The sequence below is a fragment of the Aricia agestis genome, chromosome Z, assembly GCF_905147365.1.
Source record: "Aricia agestis chromosome Z, ilAriAges1.1, whole genome shotgun sequence".
NCBI classification, from domain to species: Eukaryota; Metazoa; Arthropoda; class Insecta; order Lepidoptera; family Lycaenidae; genus Aricia; species Aricia agestis.
Window position 1 is genome coordinate 20,731,563 of NC_056428.1, and position 23,387 is coordinate 20,754,949.

The following is a 23,387-nucleotide window of genomic DNA, read 5'->3' on the forward strand; positions in this document are numbered from 1 at the left end:
AACCAAACCTATTCAAATCTCTCGAAGATGCCCACTTATAAATAGTTTTCAGAGTGATGGAAAACTATATTTGGCAAATCCCAAGGCCTATGATCAGATCCTATAAATCATTTCTCTGCCTCCGGCACAAACGTACATCCTCTTCAAACAAACGGCCGTCTCGAAGGATTCCAGTAGAAATAAAACAGTGAAGGTATTCAAATAGCCTTTTCAACAGTGTTATTTGCGGAACATATTGGAGGAAGTTACATTCTGATCGGGGATTTTTTTTGAACGAGAAAATCGGTAACCCAAATATTTTTACAAGGAATTGATTACTGAACAGATAGTACGTAAACGTAGACGTAAACGTTGTTCCGGAAAAATATATCCCACCTAAAGCATACCTGTTAAAATAGGGCCAAGTTCCTATCGGCAAAGTTTTTGCCTAAAAAGAGTTGAAATCCAATCCAATGCTAAGTTTAGATGCACTTCATCGATCGTAATCATCTTCATCAACAGCCTGATCCATAATACTTCTAAATTTGAACTTAGCAGGTTTTGTACTATATGTAACACTTGATTTTTGAATAAAAGGTAACACATAAAGGCCGGAGGGGGGTTCATTAGTTAGTACGGGATTCGCTGTCACCTGTAAATTTTAACAGGTATTCGTGGAGCCGAAAGTTTGAGAAACCCTGCCCTAGACGTAGAAACATATTTTCCGACGATAATTCACCCCTCGACCCCAGCGCACGGGCAAATGAAATGCAGACGTTTATTTTTGAAATCGGACAAGTTTTTTCAGTTTCTTTCCTGTGTCAAAGACTACTAGTAATTAAGTTTCATTTCCATCATCCATATTGTTACTGTAACGTTTGAATGTAAGCACCGAAATACGTTACATTTGACTACTAAATACTAACTTGGCACTTTTGATTAGATTTCACAGTAAATTAGTTGGCAGAAATGTAAGTAAGATAACCAAGTACATAATTTAATTAAAATACATTTCAGGCGGAATCATGTCGAACTTCCGCCGCGGAACTTCGGCATGGTGTGTTTAGACACTTAGGACAGATTTCCTGGTGAAAAATGTACGATTCCCACGCTATATGTACGAATTTCGACGGGGCGAAGTTGCGGGCGTCATCAAGTTAAAGAAGTTGTAGGGAAATATTAATTTCTCATTTCGTAACATCCTTTTGATGTAAGAATAAAAAACTCTGTGATATTCAGCCTTCCACGAATCATCCTTTATGATTTTCATAATAAAATCGTTTCTATTGAAGTGTATCAACAATAAAACTATTGTAATAATTAAAAAAAATGTTTTTAGGGTTCCGTAATCCGTACCCAAAGGGTAAAAACGGGACCCTATTACTGAGACTTCGATGTCTGTCCGTCTGTCTGGCCGTCTGTCTGTCCGTCAGTCTGTCCGTCTGTCTGTCCGTCTGTCTGTCTGTCTCCAGGCTGTATCTGAAGAACCGTTATGGCTAGACGTCTGAAATTTTCACAGATTGTGTATATCTGTTGCCGCTACAACAGCAAATACTGAAAACAAAATAAAGTTAATATTTAAGGGGGGCTCCCACACAAGAAACGTGATTTTTTTGGCCTTTTTTTTGCTCGTAATCCATAATGTCAACAGATAGACACTTGAAATTAGTGACCGACCGAACTTTCGGTTTCGGTTGGCCGAAACTCATGCGGTTCGGTAAACTTCACAGTTAACTCGACGTGCTTGCTTGCCAGCGAGGCCCCGGCTCAGTTCGCCACCATCTATTTATTTAGTTTTAAGAATAAATTGTGTTCCAGATTAGTCCCAAATCAGAAATTAGCACTTCGTTTTATTTTCATTAAATTGTCTTAACTTATTTTTATCGAAATTACATTATTGAATTTTATTTCTACGACAAACGCAGGCTTATTCAATATACATATCTATTGGCAAATTACGTGCTATTACATATAACAATATAAGAATGTTTCCCAAACAAGCGATTTAGTAAATGCTATGATAAATTGATTATAATATAGTGTGTGAACTTTATTTACTTAAAAATTTTGTTTGACTGTCAGATTATAGGATATATTAGGATATATCTTATGAGATTTATTAGTAAATCATCTCGCCTCACTCTTTTCCTTTTACCATGCGTTTTATTTAAATATTTAAAATTAACTTTTAACTATCGACACGCAATCTCTAGACCGTTCCTACCCTGCTAGAATCTTATCTAGCCCACTTCCCCCTAAGCTTCACTCTTGCAGCCCTCAGTATATTTTTCAGGTTTATTGGCAAAACGCCTTCTGGAGCAAAAAAAATGTGACGTCAACTGCAAGTTTGCTCAGTAATTTCGTTTTGAACTTCGACCGTGGTCGTGTCCGTGTTTCCCATAAAAATAATATTCTGCAATTGATTGAGTTTTCAGTAGTACGTCGTTAATGTCTAAGGGAGGATCTCACCAATCACACAACTTCGTTTTATAAAACTTAGTTCTCATTAAATGCGTTCCTACGGGGATGTAAATCTCGTTTTTTTTTCTTCTTATATCCATACTAATATTATAAATGCGAAAGTGTGTCTGTCTCTCTGTCTGTCTGTCTGTTACCTCTTCACGCCCAAACCACTGAACCGATTTTGCTGAAATTTAGCATGGAGATACTTTGAGTCCCGGGAAAGGACATAGGATACTTTTAATCTCGAAAAAATGTGCGGTTCCCGCGCGATAAACTAATTTTGGCGCAACGGAGTTGCGGACGTCATCTAGTCTGTTATAAACGTGTTTAAATAAGTTTAGAACCGGTTTAGTGTGCGCTAAGTGCGTTCAATTTCTTTAGTGAAATCGCATCTACTTGGAATCGTATATAAAACGGATTTTAGTAGATAAAGGAACGGATTATAGTACAAAAAAGTTTCTAGGGAACATATTCGAGTCTAAGATTAATAATATTTATTTTAAGAAATGTTGCAAAAAGTAATAAATTCATTGTGGTACTTTTCTTTAGTATAAAAAGTTGTAATTTATATTAAAAATCTGTATGAAATTTCAGTAAATAATCGTAATTTTGAATGTTTTACCGAGTTTCAGTTTCGGTTTCGGTTTCGGCCGAAACTGAGAGTAAGGCCAAAAGTTCGGTTTCGGTTTCGGCTGAAAAATCAGTTTCGGTCGGACACTACTTGAAATATTCACAAAATATTTAATTATATATTTGTATTTTATTATTTAATAATGAAATTATAATAAAATAAATAATTAAGGGAGGGCTCCCATACAAAAAACACATTTTTTTCTCTATAATAACGGTACGGAACAAATCGTGCGCGAGTCCGACTCGCACTTGGCCGATTATTTATACAAAACGTTGCTCATTTTAGCTCATTTAACTATAATATTATGACGTCAATTTAAGCTTTCGCAAATGCTTTTTATATATCTGTCATAATTACTTAGAAAACTTATTTTTAGCATGAACCGTTTCTTCATACCAGTGAAATAAGTACTTACCATTTACATTTATTATTTTTAGATTTAGTAAGATTTTTTTTAATTAGGTCATCCGCAAAAAACACTACATAATAGTCCGTGTTCCCTAGAACAAAAAATTTTTTCCCAAAAATTTCCTCTGCAAAAATTCTCGAAAGTGCTATTTAGCTAACAGAGATAGAAAGGATTTAATATTTCGATTTGATGATCCTAAAATATAGATTGTTCTATTTGCACCATCAAATCGAAATATTAAATCCTTTCTATCTCTGTTAGCTACTACTTTTGAGAATTTTCGCAGAGGAAATTGTTGTTCGTCTTATCAAAATGAAGCTACTCACGAAAAATTTGCTTGATAGTAATCAAATGCAAAAATGTTCTAGGGAACCTGAACTATAACAATTAACAACTACTAATAAAACATCTTGGCCCCTTTTTGGATGGTGTCAGTCAGTATTTTGAGCAATTAGCACTTATGACACGCATTAGACGTGAGAGGTCAGCCCGACTAAACGGATTAGCGGTGTGTGAACGACCCCAATTGCGCCCAGATCAATTTCGACATATTTCAGGGATGAGCCTTCATTTCGTTAATACCTCAGAGGCCGTAGCTAAAGACCCTTTCGTTAAAAACGATGACGAAATTCGTTATCAAAATGTATAGGATTTGACATTAGTCTTCGAAAGCGAAATGTCATATTTTAGCGATGACTTATGTCAAACCGCATAAATGATGACGAATTTCGTCATCTTTTTTAACGAAAGATTCTTTGTCTAAGGGGGCTGTACACTGACCTCCATTATACAAGTACGCTGGACTGATGATACCCTTTGAAATGACAGCTATTTTTTGTGCCTTTTTGAAGCGGAATCAGCTCCCCCATTATAATTAGGGATAGGAACTAAATTTGACGTAAAAATGACGTTTGAAAGTCGCCATCATGTCGCCATATTGGCGCTGATAGCAGTAGTGGGAGTATTTGGGACTAATACTAGTGATGTACACCTGTCTTTCCTATTATCGATGAAATGTTTCCAGATTCAGATAATGTCAACCATTAGGACAAAAATATTGAATTGAATGATACAAACGCTACATATTTGTATTAAAGATTACAGACTTCCTCTCCGTAATTTAGATAGGCGTAATAAATTAACAACGATTCAACGATTCCATTTATTTTTACCAGTTAGCACTACGAAAAACTAAAAACAAAGCTGAAGATAAGCTTCTAACGAAAACCCATTTTTAACCCCCGACAAAAAAGAGGGGTGTTATAAGTTTGACGTGTCTGTCTGTCTGTCTGTCTGTCTGTCTGTCTGTCTGTCTGTCTGTCTGTTTGTCTGTGTGTGTATCTGTCCGTGGCATCGTAGCATCCAAACGGGTGGACCGATTTTGATCTAGTTTTTTTTGTTTGAAAGCTGACATGATCGAGAGTGTTCTTAGATATAATTCATCATCATCAACCTGTTCAGTGCTGAACAATCAGGGTTTATTTGGTTCATGAAAGGCCGTTGGCAACTTGTAGTCGTTTGATGGGTTTTATATTTCATTCTAGTTCGTGACATTTGTGAATTTACAATATACGTATACACATAATAATGGAAAGTTGATCTGGTGCTGCAGTATCACCTGGTAATCAATAGGATATCCAACTCCTCGCCAACTTAGAGCAGAGGTTTCGTGTTTGGGCTCATTTTACTTGCGACAACCAGTAAGAAGTAGATAAAGTATAAACAGTAAATATTTACATGCTACTGCTGCAGCATCACCTAGATTCTATAGGAACCGAGCTTCGTATGAACCCAAAGTGGAGGTTTCATGTTTGGGGTCATATTAACGGCCTCATCGAAAAGGACATTGATAGAATATGGTAATTAGGAGAATATGATTGTGTTGATAGGAATTATTCTGCACTATTTAAACCAACACAAGTTTAAAAAGTATGAAATAAAATTAAATTAAGAAATTTAAAAAAACCCCCGCCAAAACAACTTTAAAAAGTAATGAAATAATATTTACTGCCTTTAAGTTCAAATAATTCCTAACTTGTGTAAAGTAATATTTTAGTCCATAATTGTTGTTAAGATGTGTCGGGGGACCGCTTATGTAGATGTTTGATTTCACATAACAAGTTTAAGGATCAATTCACAGCGAACTGAATCGAGATAATAATCAGCGAGTTGGCGGTTGTAGGTTGTAGTTCACTTGGCGGTCCCCCGACACACCTTGACAACAATTATGGACTAAAATATTACTTTACACAAGTTAGGAATTATTTGAACTTAAAGGCAGTTAATATTATTTCATTACTTTTTAAAGTTGTTTGGCGGGGGTTTTATTTAAATTTCTTAATTTAATTTTATATATAATTTATCACGCTGACACTAATAGGAGCTAAGAAATAGAGGAAAATGTGGAAAGCGGGGGAATGTATAACGTGAAGGATTATATAGGCTATTTTTTGTGGACCAATTTGTCTGTGTAATTAGATATTTACGTGGGAGAAGCCGCGCGAAAAGTCTAGTAATAATATAAAAGTTCCATATTTATTTATGGATCTAGCAAGCCAATTTTTATCGATTTACTTTATCTCATTCGATTTTCGCCATTTTGGCGCTGATTGTAGAAGTGCGAGGGAAATTAACTAATTGGATAATGCGATCCATAAATAAATATGGAACGTTTGAATACATTTTTTATTGGGGTGGGGTAGGTAAGGTTAACATTATATTTTATTAGTTACCGTTACACAGTTACAGTATAAATGGAATCTCGGAATCGGCTCCAACGATTTTCATGAAATTTAGTATATAGGGGGTTTCGGGGGCGATAAATCGATCTAGCTAGGAATCATTTCTAGAAAATGTCAATTTTATCAAACAGCTAGTATATTACTTAATCGCGTAAAACCTTTTAAAACACTTTAAAAACACGAAAACAATTCGAAAGATTAAGCCATAGAGAATTAAAATACATACACGGTTACCAATGTTACCAATGGTTACCTCAAATTTAGTTCTCTACCCTAATAATGGGGGCGCTGATTCCGCTTCAAATGGCACAAAGAAAAAGTGGGTATCATAGATCCAGCGTACTTGTATAATGGAGATCAGTGGGGCTGTAGGATCAATAATTTAGAACGCAACGCGACGCATAGACATGCATTTCTTTTGTACTGAATTGACAGATTTCAATGGCGCGAGACGTCTTCCAAGACTGCCAAAAATTTTGAAATGCATAATATCTAGGCGTCGCGTTGCGGCCTGAATTGACTCGCCGCCCTTAGGTTTCAACTTTCATAATTGAAGACATAAGTGGATGACGTAGGTTCCTAACATTTTATATCACAAAGGCAATTACTCATTTTTTCCATTATTCTTTGAACAAACCTAGTAACTAACACTTTCTTACTTATTAACTTAAGAGGAGTCCACACCGCCCTTTTTTCCATACAAACGTTGTCCCCTGTTTCCTCCCTGGATAATGCTAGTAGAGTTATTATTTTTTTCCTGAATATCTACGGCCACTAATACAATGTCCCTATGTTTTCTTTTTTTTTCATAATTTAATTATTAAAAAAGATATGAACGTTCAAAAACCCAAAAAAATGGCCAGATTTTCCGCTGTGTTCAAACATCCAGAACACAGCTCAAGCCTTTATTTAATCTTTAATGAAAAAAGTACTTAAATCGGTTAAGTTTTGGAGAAGGAATCAGGGGACAACGAATCGTTGATTTTCTGCAACTGTCTCTATCGCGTTCTGCGGTATAGGCTTGAGGTTAGGGAGACAGCTATAGATATTACACGTACTTTTTGTCATTTCTTTAGCCCCTGGTGTATCCTCTTAATATGGCTACTAAACTACTTAACTGGCTATACATAAAATCCACTTTTTTATTGTTAGTAAATAAAATCCACTTTTTTATTGTAAACAATTTTCTTGGTCCTAAAGCCTCCATTTATGCAGAAAAACGACAATTTTAAAACTGTTTCTTACTTACTAATTCATCCACCCACGACTGTTTAATTACTATTACTACTATGTTATAAACTAGATTGACGCTAACAAGTCCTTTGCGGGAATACATTTTCCATAACAAAACCTTTGTTTATCTGTCTGTCGTTTACCTCTTCACGCTGAAATGGCTGAACCCATTTAGATGAAACTTGGAATAACAATGCTTTGAGAGACGGCATAGAACATAGGATAGTTTTGCTTGCGGAAAAATGTACGGTTCCCATTCTACGCACCATACAATAGGTCTATAGTTTCTATAGCTTTATTTGGATGGTTTAAGCGTAAGTTTAAACATAGAGAAAGGACCGTTTTCAAATATTGCTCTTGCATTTTTGAAGGCGTGGTAAAATAATATTTTGCTTTGGTAATCCAAAGAATCTACACTAGCGCCTGATCATGCTGTTGCTTATTTTGTAGGTAACTAATCAGGGATCGAGTATGTGACGTTTTTCAACGCAAAGTCGATCTTGATTCGAGTACGGATCAGCGAAGCTAAATCAAAATCGACATAACTCGTAAATGGAAACCGTATGACTATTTTACTTTTGGCAAAGAATAGATAATAGTACTCTTTTGGGAGTAAGGCTCATGCATTTAACTATGAACTTCTTTAGGCGCGTTGAGAGTGTAAGGTCGCCTAATGGAAAAGAGGTTCGCAATAATAATATTGCGTCACGAAGAAGTTACACTTCTGTTTTGTTACATTATTTAGAAGAATTATCGATCAACTGGACGAACACTAACGTATTTGTTTACTTAATGACCCGGTAACCTTCGAACTTCGATCAAATATTTCTGATGAAATATTTGATCGAAGTATGAAGGTCACCGGGTCACTTCGTATCACTTCCCTTCTGATATTCAGTTCCCTGGATCTCCACAAATATTTCAAGACTAAAATTAGCCAAGGTTCAGCTGTTCTTGAGCGAGAGTGACAAAATTTGAAATCCAATCTAGGTAATTAATATATAAAATTCTAGTGTCGCAGTGCTTGTGCGCGAACTCCTCTAAAACAGCTGAACCGATTTTAATAAAATTTTGTATATTGTACTTTAACATTCGTTAGGCCTGAGAATATTTATTTATCTACTTTTTATAATGATACTACAAACAATTTATATGGCAAAATAACGTTGCTGGGTCAGCTATGTTTATATAAATAAATATTTGTTTGTTTCAGTACATCGGCACTATGGACGTACCTCGGCCGACCAGTCGAGTGGAGATAGTGGCGGCTATGCGACGAGTCAGAGTAAGTTCATACTTTTCTTTTTTAAGGTCAATATAACATTAGTGAGTATACTTTGGAATATTATAGATAACCATGAACAGAATATACCAATTTCTGCCATTTGAAGTTTTGGTTAAAATTTGACAAAGACGAGGGGTGATATCAATTCTGCGGTAACAGGAATGGAATATTCTAAAGCATTCTTCAAGTGTAGCCAGATTAATTGCGGGACATTCGTCAGTTTCAGCTGTCAATGAGGACACACTGACAAATGCCTCCCGAAATTGAAAACCCGAACACGATCACGACAAAAACTAGCGTAAAATATAAAATACTAGACGACGCCCGCAACTCCCTTGCGTCAAAATTCGTTTATTGCGACGGAACCGCACATTTATGCCGGACGAAAAAAGACAGGATATATTCTTACGTCCTTTGCTGTACATGCTATAATTCAAATTTTGAAATTTTCATAGTAAGTAAGACATAAAAAACTAAACGACGCGACCCCCGAAACTCCCTAAAATTGGGACTGTGCATCATGTTATTATGGACATTTTTTTTTATAAGGAGTAATAAAGAGGCACAAAGAACCGACAAATCAAAAACTGAGAATTTCCTATTACTTTTAAAATATATAGCATCCTTTGTGGCATTTCATACGAGCGGTCGGTTTTAATAAAACAGATCGCATTTTAGATATCCCACAGTTCGCAATCATTTTTCAGAAGCTTAGGGAAATGTCTCTGACATTATATTATGTGATAGGATAAAAATGGTTTCCCAATAGGTGTGTTTATAGTCATACAAGCATACCTTACTACGTGTATGCTTGTATGACTATTTAAAATATACCTCACTAGATGACGCCCACGGGCCATAACTCCATTGCGTCAAAATTCGCGCGGGAACCGTACATTTTTCCGGGATAAAAGTATCCTATAACGCTGACAGAGCAAAATAAATAAATCTGTCTAAATTCACGTCAATCATCTGAAAAATCCTCATTCCATCAATCAATCCCTTTCGTATTCATAAAACCAAAACAACATGCTAACATCGATAAAATCTAATACGTTACGTCACAAACGTATCTTTGAGGAGTATTTGGGTACGAAAAGGCGCTAGGAGGTTATTTAAATCAAATAGACTTGCAAATACGAGCGGAGGTTGGTTGTATATCTGCAGTGCGATTTGCGAATAACATTTGCAATAATTTCTTCAAATGCTGATGAAATTTTGCATAAGCATCGAGAACACCATGGGGAAGGTACTATCAGAGAAGTTGATTCCTAGACAGAAAGCGGACCTAAGTAATAGTCGCATATCAAACCCATCCATCGCAGCCAATGATATTCTATGTTACTAACGTAACTAGATTGGAAGTTTACGGTAGCAACGCGTTACCACTTCGAAGATGCCTGCAGGCATATCTCACATACATAATGACATAACGAATATATGACTTGACATTGTCTTTTGAACAAAAAAGTGGTTACGCATTTCTGAGAATCTTTTGTAAGACATTGCTACTCTAGTATTTTAGAAACTCATTGATCGCAGCTATTGAATTGACATAATATCGATGGTACATACCATTGGCACAGCCGCTTACTTCTAAAATCTGTGGCCGCGCCCAATATTTACCGACTTCCAAAAAGGAGGAGGTTATACGTTCGGCTGTACGTATCTTTTTTTTTGTCGTTTAATAAAAGCAATAAATTCATAATATTATAATAAGATAATAATCTAAAAATAATGCGAAAGTTTCCTGACCCATTATTATTTATTATGTCTTCATGCTAGCATCTAACGCTTAAACCGCTATGAATATTTTTATAACCACCCATTACTTCTTATTGAGGTTATAGCTTGAAGTATCTTAGGCTTACCGCTCATCTACGACAAAATGGTCGTTAGGCTATTACAATATCTATATTCATCTATACATCTATACATATAAATAAAATTGGAGTGTCTGTTTGTAATATTGAAAGAACCGTTTTTTCTTACATGCATATGAATCTAAAAAAGATAAATACACCAAAACAACATTTTTTACAATTTTTGTCTGTATGTCTGTCTGTCTGTTTGTACCGGCTAATCTCTGAAACGGCTGGAGCTATTTTGCCGGGACTTTTTTTGGTAGATAGCTGATGTAGTAAGGTGTAACTTAAGCTACTTTTTAACCGACTTCGATATTTTTACTTTTTTCATATTTCTTAGCGGACTATCCATCTTTGTTATTAAACTATGTTGACGCGGACGAAGTCGCGGGCAACAGTTAGTTATACATAAAATTCATGAGTTGCGTTGTTCATTGCCAAACTCCTAAATGGGTAGAAAATTGTGTGTGATTACGCTGCGCTGCACTGTGGATATGAGAATCCGCTATCATCTTCTTTAACCGACTTCCAAAAACGAGGACGTTACCTATACGTTCGGCTGTGGATTTTTTAATGTATGCTCAACGATTACTCCGCGGTTTGTAAACCGATTTTCAAAATTTTTGTTTCAAAATCCCATCATCAGGTGACCATGATGATGGGATCCATGAGTAAGTAACCGAAGGAACTCATCGAATTTCAAATGGAAACATAATGTATAATGGTGATTTTTATGTGAAGTATATCGAGCGAATACTATTAGAAAGCAACATTTTGCATCCTAGTATACCATGGTTCCGAAGGTTACCGAAGGAAACTTAGAAGTTAGAACATAATATTACTCCTTATAGATAACATAAAAAACACAATTTTTGCCAACTTTCGCTCAATAACAGTACGGAACCCTTCGTGCGCGGGTCAGACTCGCACTTGGCCGATTTTATTTTAAATCGGCGTGACTGACGTGACACAATTAATATGTATAGGTTTAAAAAGGTGTTAATTGGACATACTATTATAAAAATTATGTGGTTAGGCTTATTATGTTGTCATAATAGTAACCACCTTTTTAAACTTATAGATTAGACTAAGGGGCTGTTTCACCACTTCCTTATAAAGTGCCAGATAGGCTATATCTGCAATATTTTGACAGATTCTCCATACTTTATCAGTCAAGTTAAGTGGTGGATAGGCTATCCGGCACTTATCAGGAAGTATGTGTAAAGTACATCATCTGAAATAATAAGAGTGGGCTAGAGCACATGCTTAAGCATATTCCCACACCACGGACCACCACAATTTATTTATTTTTTTGGCTATCACAGAATATAAAGCTGCCACGGTAGCTGACAAGACAATTAGACATCTTTCGTGTGTGGCAACTGTTGTCATCAGCTCAAGTTCATCATTTTGATGGCAAGATAGGCAAACGAACTATCTGGCGATACCAATCGCAATAATCGCACTGAGGGAGTGTAAGTATTTCGTTTGTGTATGAAAAAGCAGGAAAAATCAAAACGGTAGATGTATGAGAGTCAAGTTTCGATGGCCGACAGTTTCAAGACAGTTTTATTAGACTGTCATGTCTTTCTGATAAGCCTAACAGCCCCTAAATTAAGAATAATTTGTTCTTTAACTTTGAGTAGTCTCTTATTAATTTCTGAAGGGCCAACACTGAATTGCTCGATTAATCTGAACTTTAAATTAACTTTGAGCGTTCACTTAATTACAGATTTTATTTTAACAGGATTCAAACTTGGCTTTACTTGTAAATAACTTTTGTGTAAATTTTACCTGCACTTAAATTAGATTGCTCATTAAAATCTCTCGTTCTTCGGATGTATCAAAAAGAAAGCTAGATATTTAAAAGATATTTACACGTATACCTAGTATAAATCGTTGAACTACATATTTCATTTATTACCCCACCCAGCTAAAAAAAATATTCCCGAATACAAGAATGGTAGAATTATAAATTTCCCGCCAGTTGACGTCATCGCCATATTCGCCACTTAAATTAGATTGCTCATTAAAATCTCTCGTTCTTCGGATATATCAAAAAGAAAGCTAGGTATTTAAAAGATATTTACACGTATACCTAGTATAAATCGTTGAACTACATATTTCATTTATTACCCCACCCAGCTAAAAAAAAATATTCCGAATACAAGAATGGTAGAATTATAAATTTCCCGCCAGTTGACGTCATCGCCATATCAACGCCCTCTGCCCCTACTTCGTAGGTACTTAAAAGGTGTCGTTACAACTTTTTCCGTCTAACCCGCTTTCGCAACACGCGATAAGGAACTTCGGTCCAATAGGATCCCTCCAACTTCTTGTTGATAAGTACAAAAGTTACTTATAATGTAATTTAAATATAAAATGTGTCTGTTTGTATTTCAGTATGAATTCAAGACGAAGAGTGTGAAGAAGCGCAAAGTAACAATCGACGTTTCCACAAATGGTGTTCGGGTGACCACGCGGTCTAATAAAGCTAAGGTATGTGTATTCTTCTTTTAATAAAAAGCTATGACCTGATTTATATGCGTCCACCCGAACGAGCGGTTTGGCCGCTACACCGCGAGATCACGATCACGTCATGTTGTATGATGATTGATGACACTTGACAGCGCGACCGTGCCTCCATTTCAAAAATGTTTTACCTGGTTTTACATAATATTGCTTGTGATATCTCGTGGTATAGCGGCCAAACCACGTGTACGGGCGGACGCATATAAAGGTGCGTCCACATTTGTATCATTTGCGCGATCAGATCTCCGTAGCGATCATCGCGCCGTATCAAGTATGCGTATCATAGTGTGGACGCCTATTAGATCATTCTGCCGATCATGCGCGTATTTGATACGACACGTATCAGATACGCGGTTAATAGCGACCGGGGCGTATCATGATACGCGTATCATTTTGATATGCTTCGACAATACGCGACGGAGATCTGATCGCGCAAATGATACAAATGTGGACGAAGCCTAAAGTGAGTATGTCCTTAATCGCGATCAATTTTGGGGTGAGTGTGTGTGACTTAGAACTTATGAGATCATAATCACGTCAAAGCCGCAGATTACAATGTAAATTGACCATTTGGTCTTACACAATTAAAGCCTTGTAAAAATCGGCCAAGTGCGAGTCGGACTCGCGCACGAAAGGTTCCGTACCGTGGACACTCGCAGCATCAGAACAGCTGCAGGTGCGTTGCCGGCCTTTTAAGAGGGAATAGGGTAATAGGGGAGAGTAGGGATGGGAAGGGAAGGGAATAGGGGAGGGTAGGGAAGGGAATAGGGGAGGGTAGGGAAAGGAATAGGGAAGGGTAGGGAAGGGAATAGGGGAGGGTAGGGAAGGGAATAGGGGAGGGTAGGGAAGGGAATAGGGTAGGGGATTGGGCCTCCGGTAAACTCACTCACTCGGCGAAACACAGCGCAAGCGCTGTTTCACGCCGGTTTTCTGTGAGAACGTGGTATTTCTCCGGTCGAGCTGGCCTATTCGTGCCGAAGCATGGCTCTCCCACGTAGCTATAACAGTTCTTGAGATACAGCCTGGAGAAAGACAGACGGACAGACAACGAACGACAAAGTCTTAGTAATAGGGTCCCGTTTTTACCCTTTGGGTACGGAACCCTAAAAATACAGGGTTCCGGTGGGAAACTGTCTTAAACGCGGTGGGAATAAGCTACGAGTAGACACATCGTATTTCGTCTTAAAATGATATCTTTTCTTTAAAACATTTATAATACCGTCTATCGCGGCGAAGAAAATTAAAATATCAGATTACACGGGGCTTTTAAATTTGATACTCGACACAGTATAAATGACATACAGTAGTCTATCTTCATACTAGACTGTGATAATTTGGCGTACGCACTCGTTAGCTGGATTTCAGCTTGAAGTAGCATTTACCAATGCAATATGATGCGATGTCTTAAGGTGAAGCCGCGTTAAAGTAAAAAATCGTTTTGGATATAGTTTTTGTCACATAATTTAAAAACCATAAAATATATTTCATATAAGCTATGGGCAAATTATAGTGTATGCTTGAACTAATCTATGTTCAAATTTTGGAAGCTGAAATCACTTTCCTCTGTTGGCAAAATTAGAATCCCTGTTTTTGTAGAGACCTCTACAAAAACAGGGATTTGATTAATTATTCTGCGTTAGAAAAGTTGACCAATCGTGTTATGCTATAGTTAATTCAAAGATAAGTACATGATGAATACTGACAATGAACTTTAATTTCTTAGCTTTAGTCATTGTTGAGAAAAATCGATATCGCTGCAGCCAAATTATCGAGGTGTCACCTTAATGGTCCATGTCAAATGTTGAAATACGAACGTGAAAAGGGGCGTATTCCTCTATGATTGTCTATGATCGATGTTGATTGTGCTATTGACAGCTTCTCAAAATTGATAGCAATAAGCATGATGACAATTTTTTTTCTGGTTGGTAAGTAAATGATCATTCAAAACAGGGTCATTGGTGAAAATATGACACTGATAGCTTAAAAACTCTCCGAAATATCACAATTCAAAGCTCACATAAAATAGACCTTCCGAAAACGCTCCAAACAAAGGACTATGCCCAAAAAAAACCCATAGTGAATTAAAATAATTTATGTATAGCAAAGTAGAGCATAAATAGTAGACTGAAAATATGCAATTCATTTTTATCTAAACCATAACCGAAACCGACAATTTGAAAAAATAAATCTGAGATACACAGATCTACTTCGAATCAACTAGTTATTTCCTTTGTTCTTGTGATCATTCTCGTGAAAGCGATGTTGATAGACAATAATGTACAATTAAATAGAAAAAAAAATCGGCCAGTGCGAGTCGGACTCGCGCACGAAGGGTTCCGTACCGTTATAGAGCGAAAGTAGGGAAAAATTGTAATTTGGATGGGAGCCCCCCTTAATTATTTATTTTATTTTAATTTTGCTATTAAATATTAAAGTACACATATAATTGAGGATTTCGTAAAAAAATCATGTGTCTACATAATATAGCCATTATAGATTAAGAGCCAAAAAGGGCAAAAAATCACGTTTAATGTATGGGAGCCTCCCTTGAATCTTAATTTTATTTAGTTTTTAGTATCTATTGTTACAGCGGCATCAGATTTTAGAAGTCTAGCTATAGCGGTTCTTGAGTAAGATCCTGGAGACAGACAGACGGACAGACAATGAAGTCTCAGTAATAGTGTCCCGTTTTTACCCTTTGGGTACGGAACCCTAAAAAAGTATGTCAAATATAATATATTTTAAGAATAAACTAAATCACAAGTGGCTTCACTCTACATCCTCTATCGGTTGTATCACGGGGAGTGCTCTAAGAAATTGTTCGGAATCATACCACCTGCAACTTTTCGCTATAGCCCCACGCAAAAAATATACCATCCTCATCACTTTGATGAGTGGCAGTCTTCCACCGTGCGTTTTTTGCGTAACTTTCTGCTGCGCACTGTAAAACTCTGAAATAAACTGTTACTATATTTTCAATACGACCTGCAAACCTTCAAAGGCTGGCAACGTACTTGCAGCTCTTCTAATGTTGCAAGTTCCATGGGCGACAGTATAGTTGCTTTACATCAGGTGACCCGTTTGCTCGTTTGCCCCCTTATTTTATAAAAAAAAAAACGATCATATAACCGATATCGTGTACTTAATAATTCTAAAAAACAGTACATATTGTATACAGATGATTTTTTATACCAAACTAACATTCTATACTGTCAGATATAAAAGTGATAAATATATTTTAAACATTAAATTCATAAATACATAATTACAACACTGTACATCTGCATTAAAAATGTTTTTACTACGTACTAACCGCCACACTATCGTTTGTAGCATCGCGTCGTCCTGAATATCATATAGATTCCTATAAGAAAAGTCAATTACTTACAATCGTTTTTAAAGTACTCGGTGATTGTTTAATCCAAAAAGGACATTGTATTTGGGATGCAGTATAAGTAGTCTACTATACCACATATAAATGGTTTCAATCGATTCCGGGTTTTTGCTCCATACATTTTTGGGCATTCACCTTTAATGTTAGCTAACTTTGACGTCACGCCTAGCTAGATTGTACGCATCGCGGGAAGACTTTGTCTGATAGCTAGGTATGTTAAATATTACGTTTATAAAAGTGGTTTCCTGAGAAAAAAAATTGTAAATTGTATAACTTATCGAATGGTACACAAAAATAAAGAAAAATGTTATTTAAAAAAACTCGACTTGACTATCCAACAAAATAACATGCTCAAAATACATGCTCATAAGTCATAGCAAAAAAAAAAACATAAGTTATGAAGCTGAAATTTTGGGAATACTTATTTTTTATCGCTGTGTCTTTATTTTATTAAAAATAGTTTATCTTTGACCTTGTCCCCATCCCTATTATGGATGGCCCAACTGCAACGTGGAACTTGCACGTCACACGCGCGCTAATATTATTCCAATGAATAACTTTGAAAAAGTAGGTTCTGACTAGTAATGCCATCTAAATATTGTTTCTATGATATTGTTACGTAATATTTTTTAATGTGTATTGTAGCAAGTGTTGAATGTAGGAAAAGAATCACGTCGCTTTGTCATACGAGTTTGAGTTCATTGCAGTCTAGCATTTATAAATTTTAATATAGGAGGACATGTTTATAACCTCAGGACTGCGATGAGTGGCGGAAATAGTGCCCTACACTTAAAAAAAATCCAAATCCAGCACTGTTTCATCAACTCGGCTGAGTTACTTTACTGTATAACATTTATACTATGCTAAAAGTTACGAAACCTGCTGAATAAAGATAAGGAACCGCTGAACTTTCTCGGTAATTTTTTGTAAATGCCATTTGTAATATGGTAATCCGATCTTCCAAATTAAAATTTGGATTCGCTAAAGGATTCTTTGGTGAAAATTAATCAGAAAGTTCATTCAAAATCGTTTTCATTCATCAGTAAGCAAAGTGGTTTGTGCATATTTGGTATAATGGACGATGGATGAGTGTTGACTGCTCTGGATGTCGATAAACTGATGACCATGATTACTGATATTATCGCGAAGTTACACAATCTACGGCGACCATGGACAATCTTAGACGAATATAATTGCTCCACTCTTACAATCTCTTATATTAATCTATTAAAGTCCAACATTTTGGGCTGTGGTTAGTCTTATTTCTGAAGATACTAACACTGCACCAATTAGGGTGCTTTTCCTGTTATGCGTGTGGTCCACCAGGATCTGGTCCGCATGCGGAAGTCCACACGCTCCTGGCCGCTCGCGTGTTGTCCGCATGATAGGTGCCTATTAACAATGGAGCATGCTGACCCACTACAAGCCATTGCCATTGTGTAGACGTGTATCATAGCGGACGATTGCCAGTGGGTTGCCAGGCAGCACCATTGTTTTTAACACCCATCGTGGTCTACAGTTCATGATGACCCGCACGGCTAAAATGGTCGTATAGCAATTCCTCTCAATCAATTCACAAAATGAAATACGACCATTTTAGCCCCGCTGCAGTGGGTCATTGTGTACTATTTTATTTCTGTGATGCGGGCCACTGATGACACAATGGCGCATGGCTCATTACTGCCTGGCAATCCACTGGCCATCGTCCGCCATTGCATACCTACTACCCCGTCTATACAATTGTAGTGGGCCAGGAATCTTCCCTACCCTCCTCTATTCCCTTCCCTTCTCATCCCTACCCTCCGCTATTACCCTATTCCCTCTTAAAAGGCTGGCAACGCACCTGCAGCTCTTCTGATGCTGCGTCCATTGTGAAGACTGAATGAGACCTTTGATGGGGGCAACTTTCATGGCCGCAGATCCGCGCACGGATGACAAAACTCCGGCAGCCGCCTTTAGGAAGAGAGATCCAATTTTGCTAACGTTAACTTCATGAAGATTTGACATAAACTAAGTACAAAGATTTAGGGTCACACGTATTCATTAAATTATACATATCTATATTATTATTATTATCTTATATATAAAATTCTCATGTCACAATGTTAGTTACCGTACTCCTCCGAAACGGCTTTACTGGTTTTTACCAAGTTTTATATGCATATTCAGTAGGTCTGAGAATCGGCTACTGGCTACTTTTTATATTGATAAGTGCATATTTTGTTGAATAAAAAATAGTAAATTATTATTACAACTCGAGACCGACGTCGCCACTCGCCATGGTGCCATACTTATTTAGTCACTTCAATAAAATAATATGGGCGAATTACTCTATATGGCAAAACAAAGTTTGCCGAGACAGCTAATATTGTATAATGATCGGCCAAGTGCGAGTCGGACTCGCGCACGTATGGTTCCGTACCATTATAGAGCAAAATTAGGCCGAAAATTGTTTTTTTTTTGTATGGGAGCCCCCCTTATTTTTTATTTAATGTAATATTGTTATTAAATATTAAAGTACACATATAATTAAGGACTTTGAGAAAAGTCCTTAATTATATGTGTACTTATCTGTATGGGAGCCCAATATTGATTTTATTTTGCTTTTAGGATTTGTTGTTATAGTGGCAACAGATATACGCAATTTGTGAAAAATTCAGAATTCTAGCTATATCGGTTCTTGAGTTACAGCCTGGAGACAGACAGACAGAATATATCGAAGTCTCAGTAATAGGGTCCCGTTTTTAACCTTTGGGTACGGAGTACGGAACCCTAAAAATGAATCCATATATCCTTTGGTCACGACATCACGCGTAAGCGACTGGACCGATTTTGCTGAAATTTTCATTTTTTTTAAAATTCAAGCAATGTACGAGAACAATTTCTATAAACTAAAGAGCACGCAGACGAAGTCGCGGGCAACAGCTAGTTAATTATATAAGATTTCACATAAACTCTTAATTAAATTGAAGTAATCATTAATTTTCTCTATGTAAGTGGTAGCCAGTCGACCATTTAAATAAATGTAACAGGATTGATAAGTAATAAATTCGTGATGAGGAAATATTTCAAACGAATTTACATAATATTATAGTCCGGGTTCCCTAGAACATTTTTTTTATTACTATCAAGCAAATTTTTTGTGAGTAGCTTCATTTTGATAAAACGAACAGCAATTTCCTTTGCGAAAATTTTCTAAAGTGGTAGCTAAAATATTGATTGTTCTATTTGTAGGACAATATTACTCTTAAATTATATTATAGCCCTTAACCTACCAATATACAAAAAATCAGCTCATACAAGCTATAAGTAAGTATCTTTTTTTTAATTTTGTATTTTTAAGTACTTAGTTGTTTTTTTTTAGTTCTAACTACTTGTTATGTTCATGAATCATTATAATACCTTTATCAAAATATCGACAACTGAGGCGTTAAAATTTTGTTCATGTGTTTCAGTGTGTACGCGTCTTATATAAGTGCGAGTACACACAGGCGTATGATAACGGATAAAATGTTATAAAATATTCTTTATATTCCAACCAAAATGGCCTACGGTTTGTATACTTTACTGCCGAAATTATTTAAATTGAACACATAAATTATGTTCAGCGCTTATCCCTTTGGCCTGTATTCTATTATGAGTTTATTCAGAAGAAAACGTTAATCTTTAAAAACGTAAACAATATGTTTCCGTACTGAAATCTTTGACACAACGATGAGTTTTGGCAGAGTAGACAGAATGATAGGTCAGCGTTTACATGGATATGGAGAAAAGTTTTAACACATTTAAAGAAACAGATTTGATAAATAATTATTTACCTAATTTTAATTTGTTAAAAATGTTGACATACAAACTCTATATATCTGTCAAACTCTTTGTTAACTTTAAGTAATCATTTTTGCGTGTGACCTTAAACTTTTAGAAGAAGCTACCTATTGCTAGTTAACTAAGAGCTTTGACCGTTTTACATTACATATTTTATTGATATTGATACTACAGGACGTAATTTGACAAGCTTCCACGTCCAAGCTGCATTCTAATTCCACAAAATGTACGACTCCCGTGGGCATCTACATAAAAATGGTTAGAGGATACACCAAGGGCGAGAGAAATTGAAAATAGGTATTTGAAAATGTATTGCTGTCTCACCAATCTCAAGTCTCCCACCGCAGAGCGCGATAGAGACAACACGACTAAAGTTCTAATAAAAGAACAGAAAATCTTCGATTCGTTGTCCGCTGATTCCTTCTCCAAAATTATTACCGTACCGATTTAAGTACTTTTTTCATTAAGAATTAAAGCAAGGCTTGAGCTGTGTTCCTATGTTTTTTTTTGTATATTCTAGCCAGTTTTGTTTTCTGGGTGTTTGAACACAGAGGAAAATCTGGCCATTTTTTTGGGTTTTTGAAGGTTCTTATCTTTTTTTAATACTAAAATTATGAAAAAAAAGAAAACATAGGGACATGCTAATAATGGCCATAGATATTCAGGAAAAAAATCATAACTCTACCGGCATTATCCAAGGAAGAAAACAGGGGACAACGTTTGTATGGAAAAACGGCGGTGTGGACTCCTCTTAACCAAAAATACTTTTACCCCTGGCTTTTTGAATTAATAAATCGCGAAAAGTACCCTTGTTAGAATATAATGTTTTTTCCGTAACCGCAACCGAAAAACCACAACGAAAGTACAATTTTGCAACCATAACTCATGGAGAACTCCGATTCCGCTGTTCAACCGATTTTTATTCACCAGCAAAATTGCCCACCGGAATTCAGCAATTGAATTTTGAATTTTATTATTACTTTTGAGAGGCAACTTTTTTAGCGTTGAAATATTTTTGACAAAATGGTAAAAATGTTATATTTCAGCTACGAATAATAAAAACTATTCAGCATTCTAGTTATGATAGTTAGTGATAGAATTTTTAAAAATGATGTGACCTCTTCAGTCCCCCTGATGGCTAAAATATACCAATAATATAAGCAATTACGAACATATAGATTATATAGAAGCATAATATCGTCTTTGATTGTCCATGATTGACGTCCATATCGTACCCATGATGATTCATGGTAGTGATGGTTAAAATATGTCACTAGATGAAGCCCGCAAGTCCGTTGCGCCATAATTCGTTTATCATGTTTGAACCGTACATTTTGCCGGGATATAAAGTATACTATGTCCTTTCCCGGGACTCAAAGTATCAACAAGTACATACTAAATTTCTGCAAAAACGGTTCAGCCGTTTGGGCATGAAAAGGTAACAGACATACAAACACACTTTCGCATTCATCATATTAGTATGAATGATCCAAAGCGTAGTCTTCAGGTATCAACAGTACCTACTTACCTACCAGAGTTACTTCTAGATACTTACCAAAATTACGGTGTAAAGTACACGTCATACTACCTACTGCATATAAAGAGAGAAAGCCTTTCGTTTAAAAAACCCCTAAAACTAAAAAAGTTTCCTTCAACAAATGGCGATCGTAATTTATCAAAGAACAGCTAGCAGGATGGTGTATTGTGTCGGACACAAAAGAACTAAATTGACCACTAGTGCCACTCGCCACGTTTACTAGCAATTTTCCGGATACATTACAAAGCGCCGAGAAATATTGCTATCACAATACACCGGTGATTCCATGGAAAAGCCGGAATTTTAAAGGTTATATACCGAGGAAGCTGCTAAAAGTTTAGTCATATGCCGCAACCAGAGACAAATAGACAAATGAAAACATGAGTAGATGAAGGTAACTAATAATTTGAAAGCAGTCTTTTTTTGCATAAATGGAAGCTTTACTGGGAAATGATTTGAAATCAAAAAAATGTAGTAGTAGCTAAATGATGGAAGTGGGTAAGTTACAACTTACAAGGTTTGCTCAAATTGCGATGGAAAAATGAGTCATTGCACTTGCGTTCTGAAATGTTAGTTACTTCATCCACATATTATGTCTTAAAGATTTTATGAGGATTTTGACATAAGCTCCAAAAAAATTGTAAAACTCTTAAATTAACGTTAAATAGTTAGAACTTTTAATTTAAACTCGATATCACTCAGACAATATCAAATGTAATTTGCAGACTGAAGATCAACTGGTAACAGTTTATTTGCGAATTCCTGAACCTTATAAAACGGATCACGTTTCACCCCACACCCTTCAATAAAAACCGTAACCTGTCCGATTCTCAAGCGTAGAATGTCGTTTCGATCGCAGACTGTCTCACGTGCGATTGATTCGGAAAAAAATGGTTGTATAAATTATAATGTAGGTAGAGTTCGATATAAAATTTGTGGAATTTATGTCAAAATTCTCATTATATTGATGAAATTATGAATTTTCTTTGGGTGCGGTAGTAAGAAGCTGAAATGAGAGAAAAATATTTTAAGATAAGTATATTGGATAAAAAGATAAAAATACAAGATAGATATTAAACGAGACGTTGAAATTAATATCGTACCACGTACATAAGTGAGGAAACGACAGTCGACACTTGAGAATCGGGCCTAAGTATCTTTAACACGTTGACAATTTTAAATCTAATATTCCCGAATGAGCAAAAGTTGAATTGTTCTTCTTTGAATAAAATGAGATTTTTGATTCACTGATTGTATTTTTTGGGACTTTTTGTTAATTTTATTGCCGCTTCGCTTGTTCTTTTTAACCGACTAGAATGGTGGACGTTTGCACCGTTAATCTGAGATTTAAAACCATTATAAAGTTTAATATTGTGTCACCATTGGTAGACGAAACTTTAGTTTTATTTAATTTGACCAATTCGACCCTAAGATAGAAGTTGACCAGAATATGCCAGAATGCGAAATTAATGTGCATATTATGATAGATT

General features: G+C 36.1%; 1 protein-coding gene across 2 annotated transcripts in view; it reads left to right on the forward strand.

The window, feature by feature from the left end:
• Positions 1 to 23,387, forward strand: part of LOC121739499 (capon-like protein) — a 247,171-nt gene that overhangs the window by 134,284 nt on the left and 89,500 nt on the right. For both annotated transcript variants that reach the window (XM_042131990.1, XM_042131991.1), the window contains exons 3-4: positions 8,673 to 8,744; positions 13,013 to 13,108. In XM_042131990.1, the coding sequence (XP_041987924.1) occupies positions 8,673 to 8,744; positions 13,013 to 13,108 (168 nt within the window). The remainder of the gene's footprint in view (positions 1 to 8,672; positions 8,745 to 13,012; positions 13,109 to 23,387) is intronic.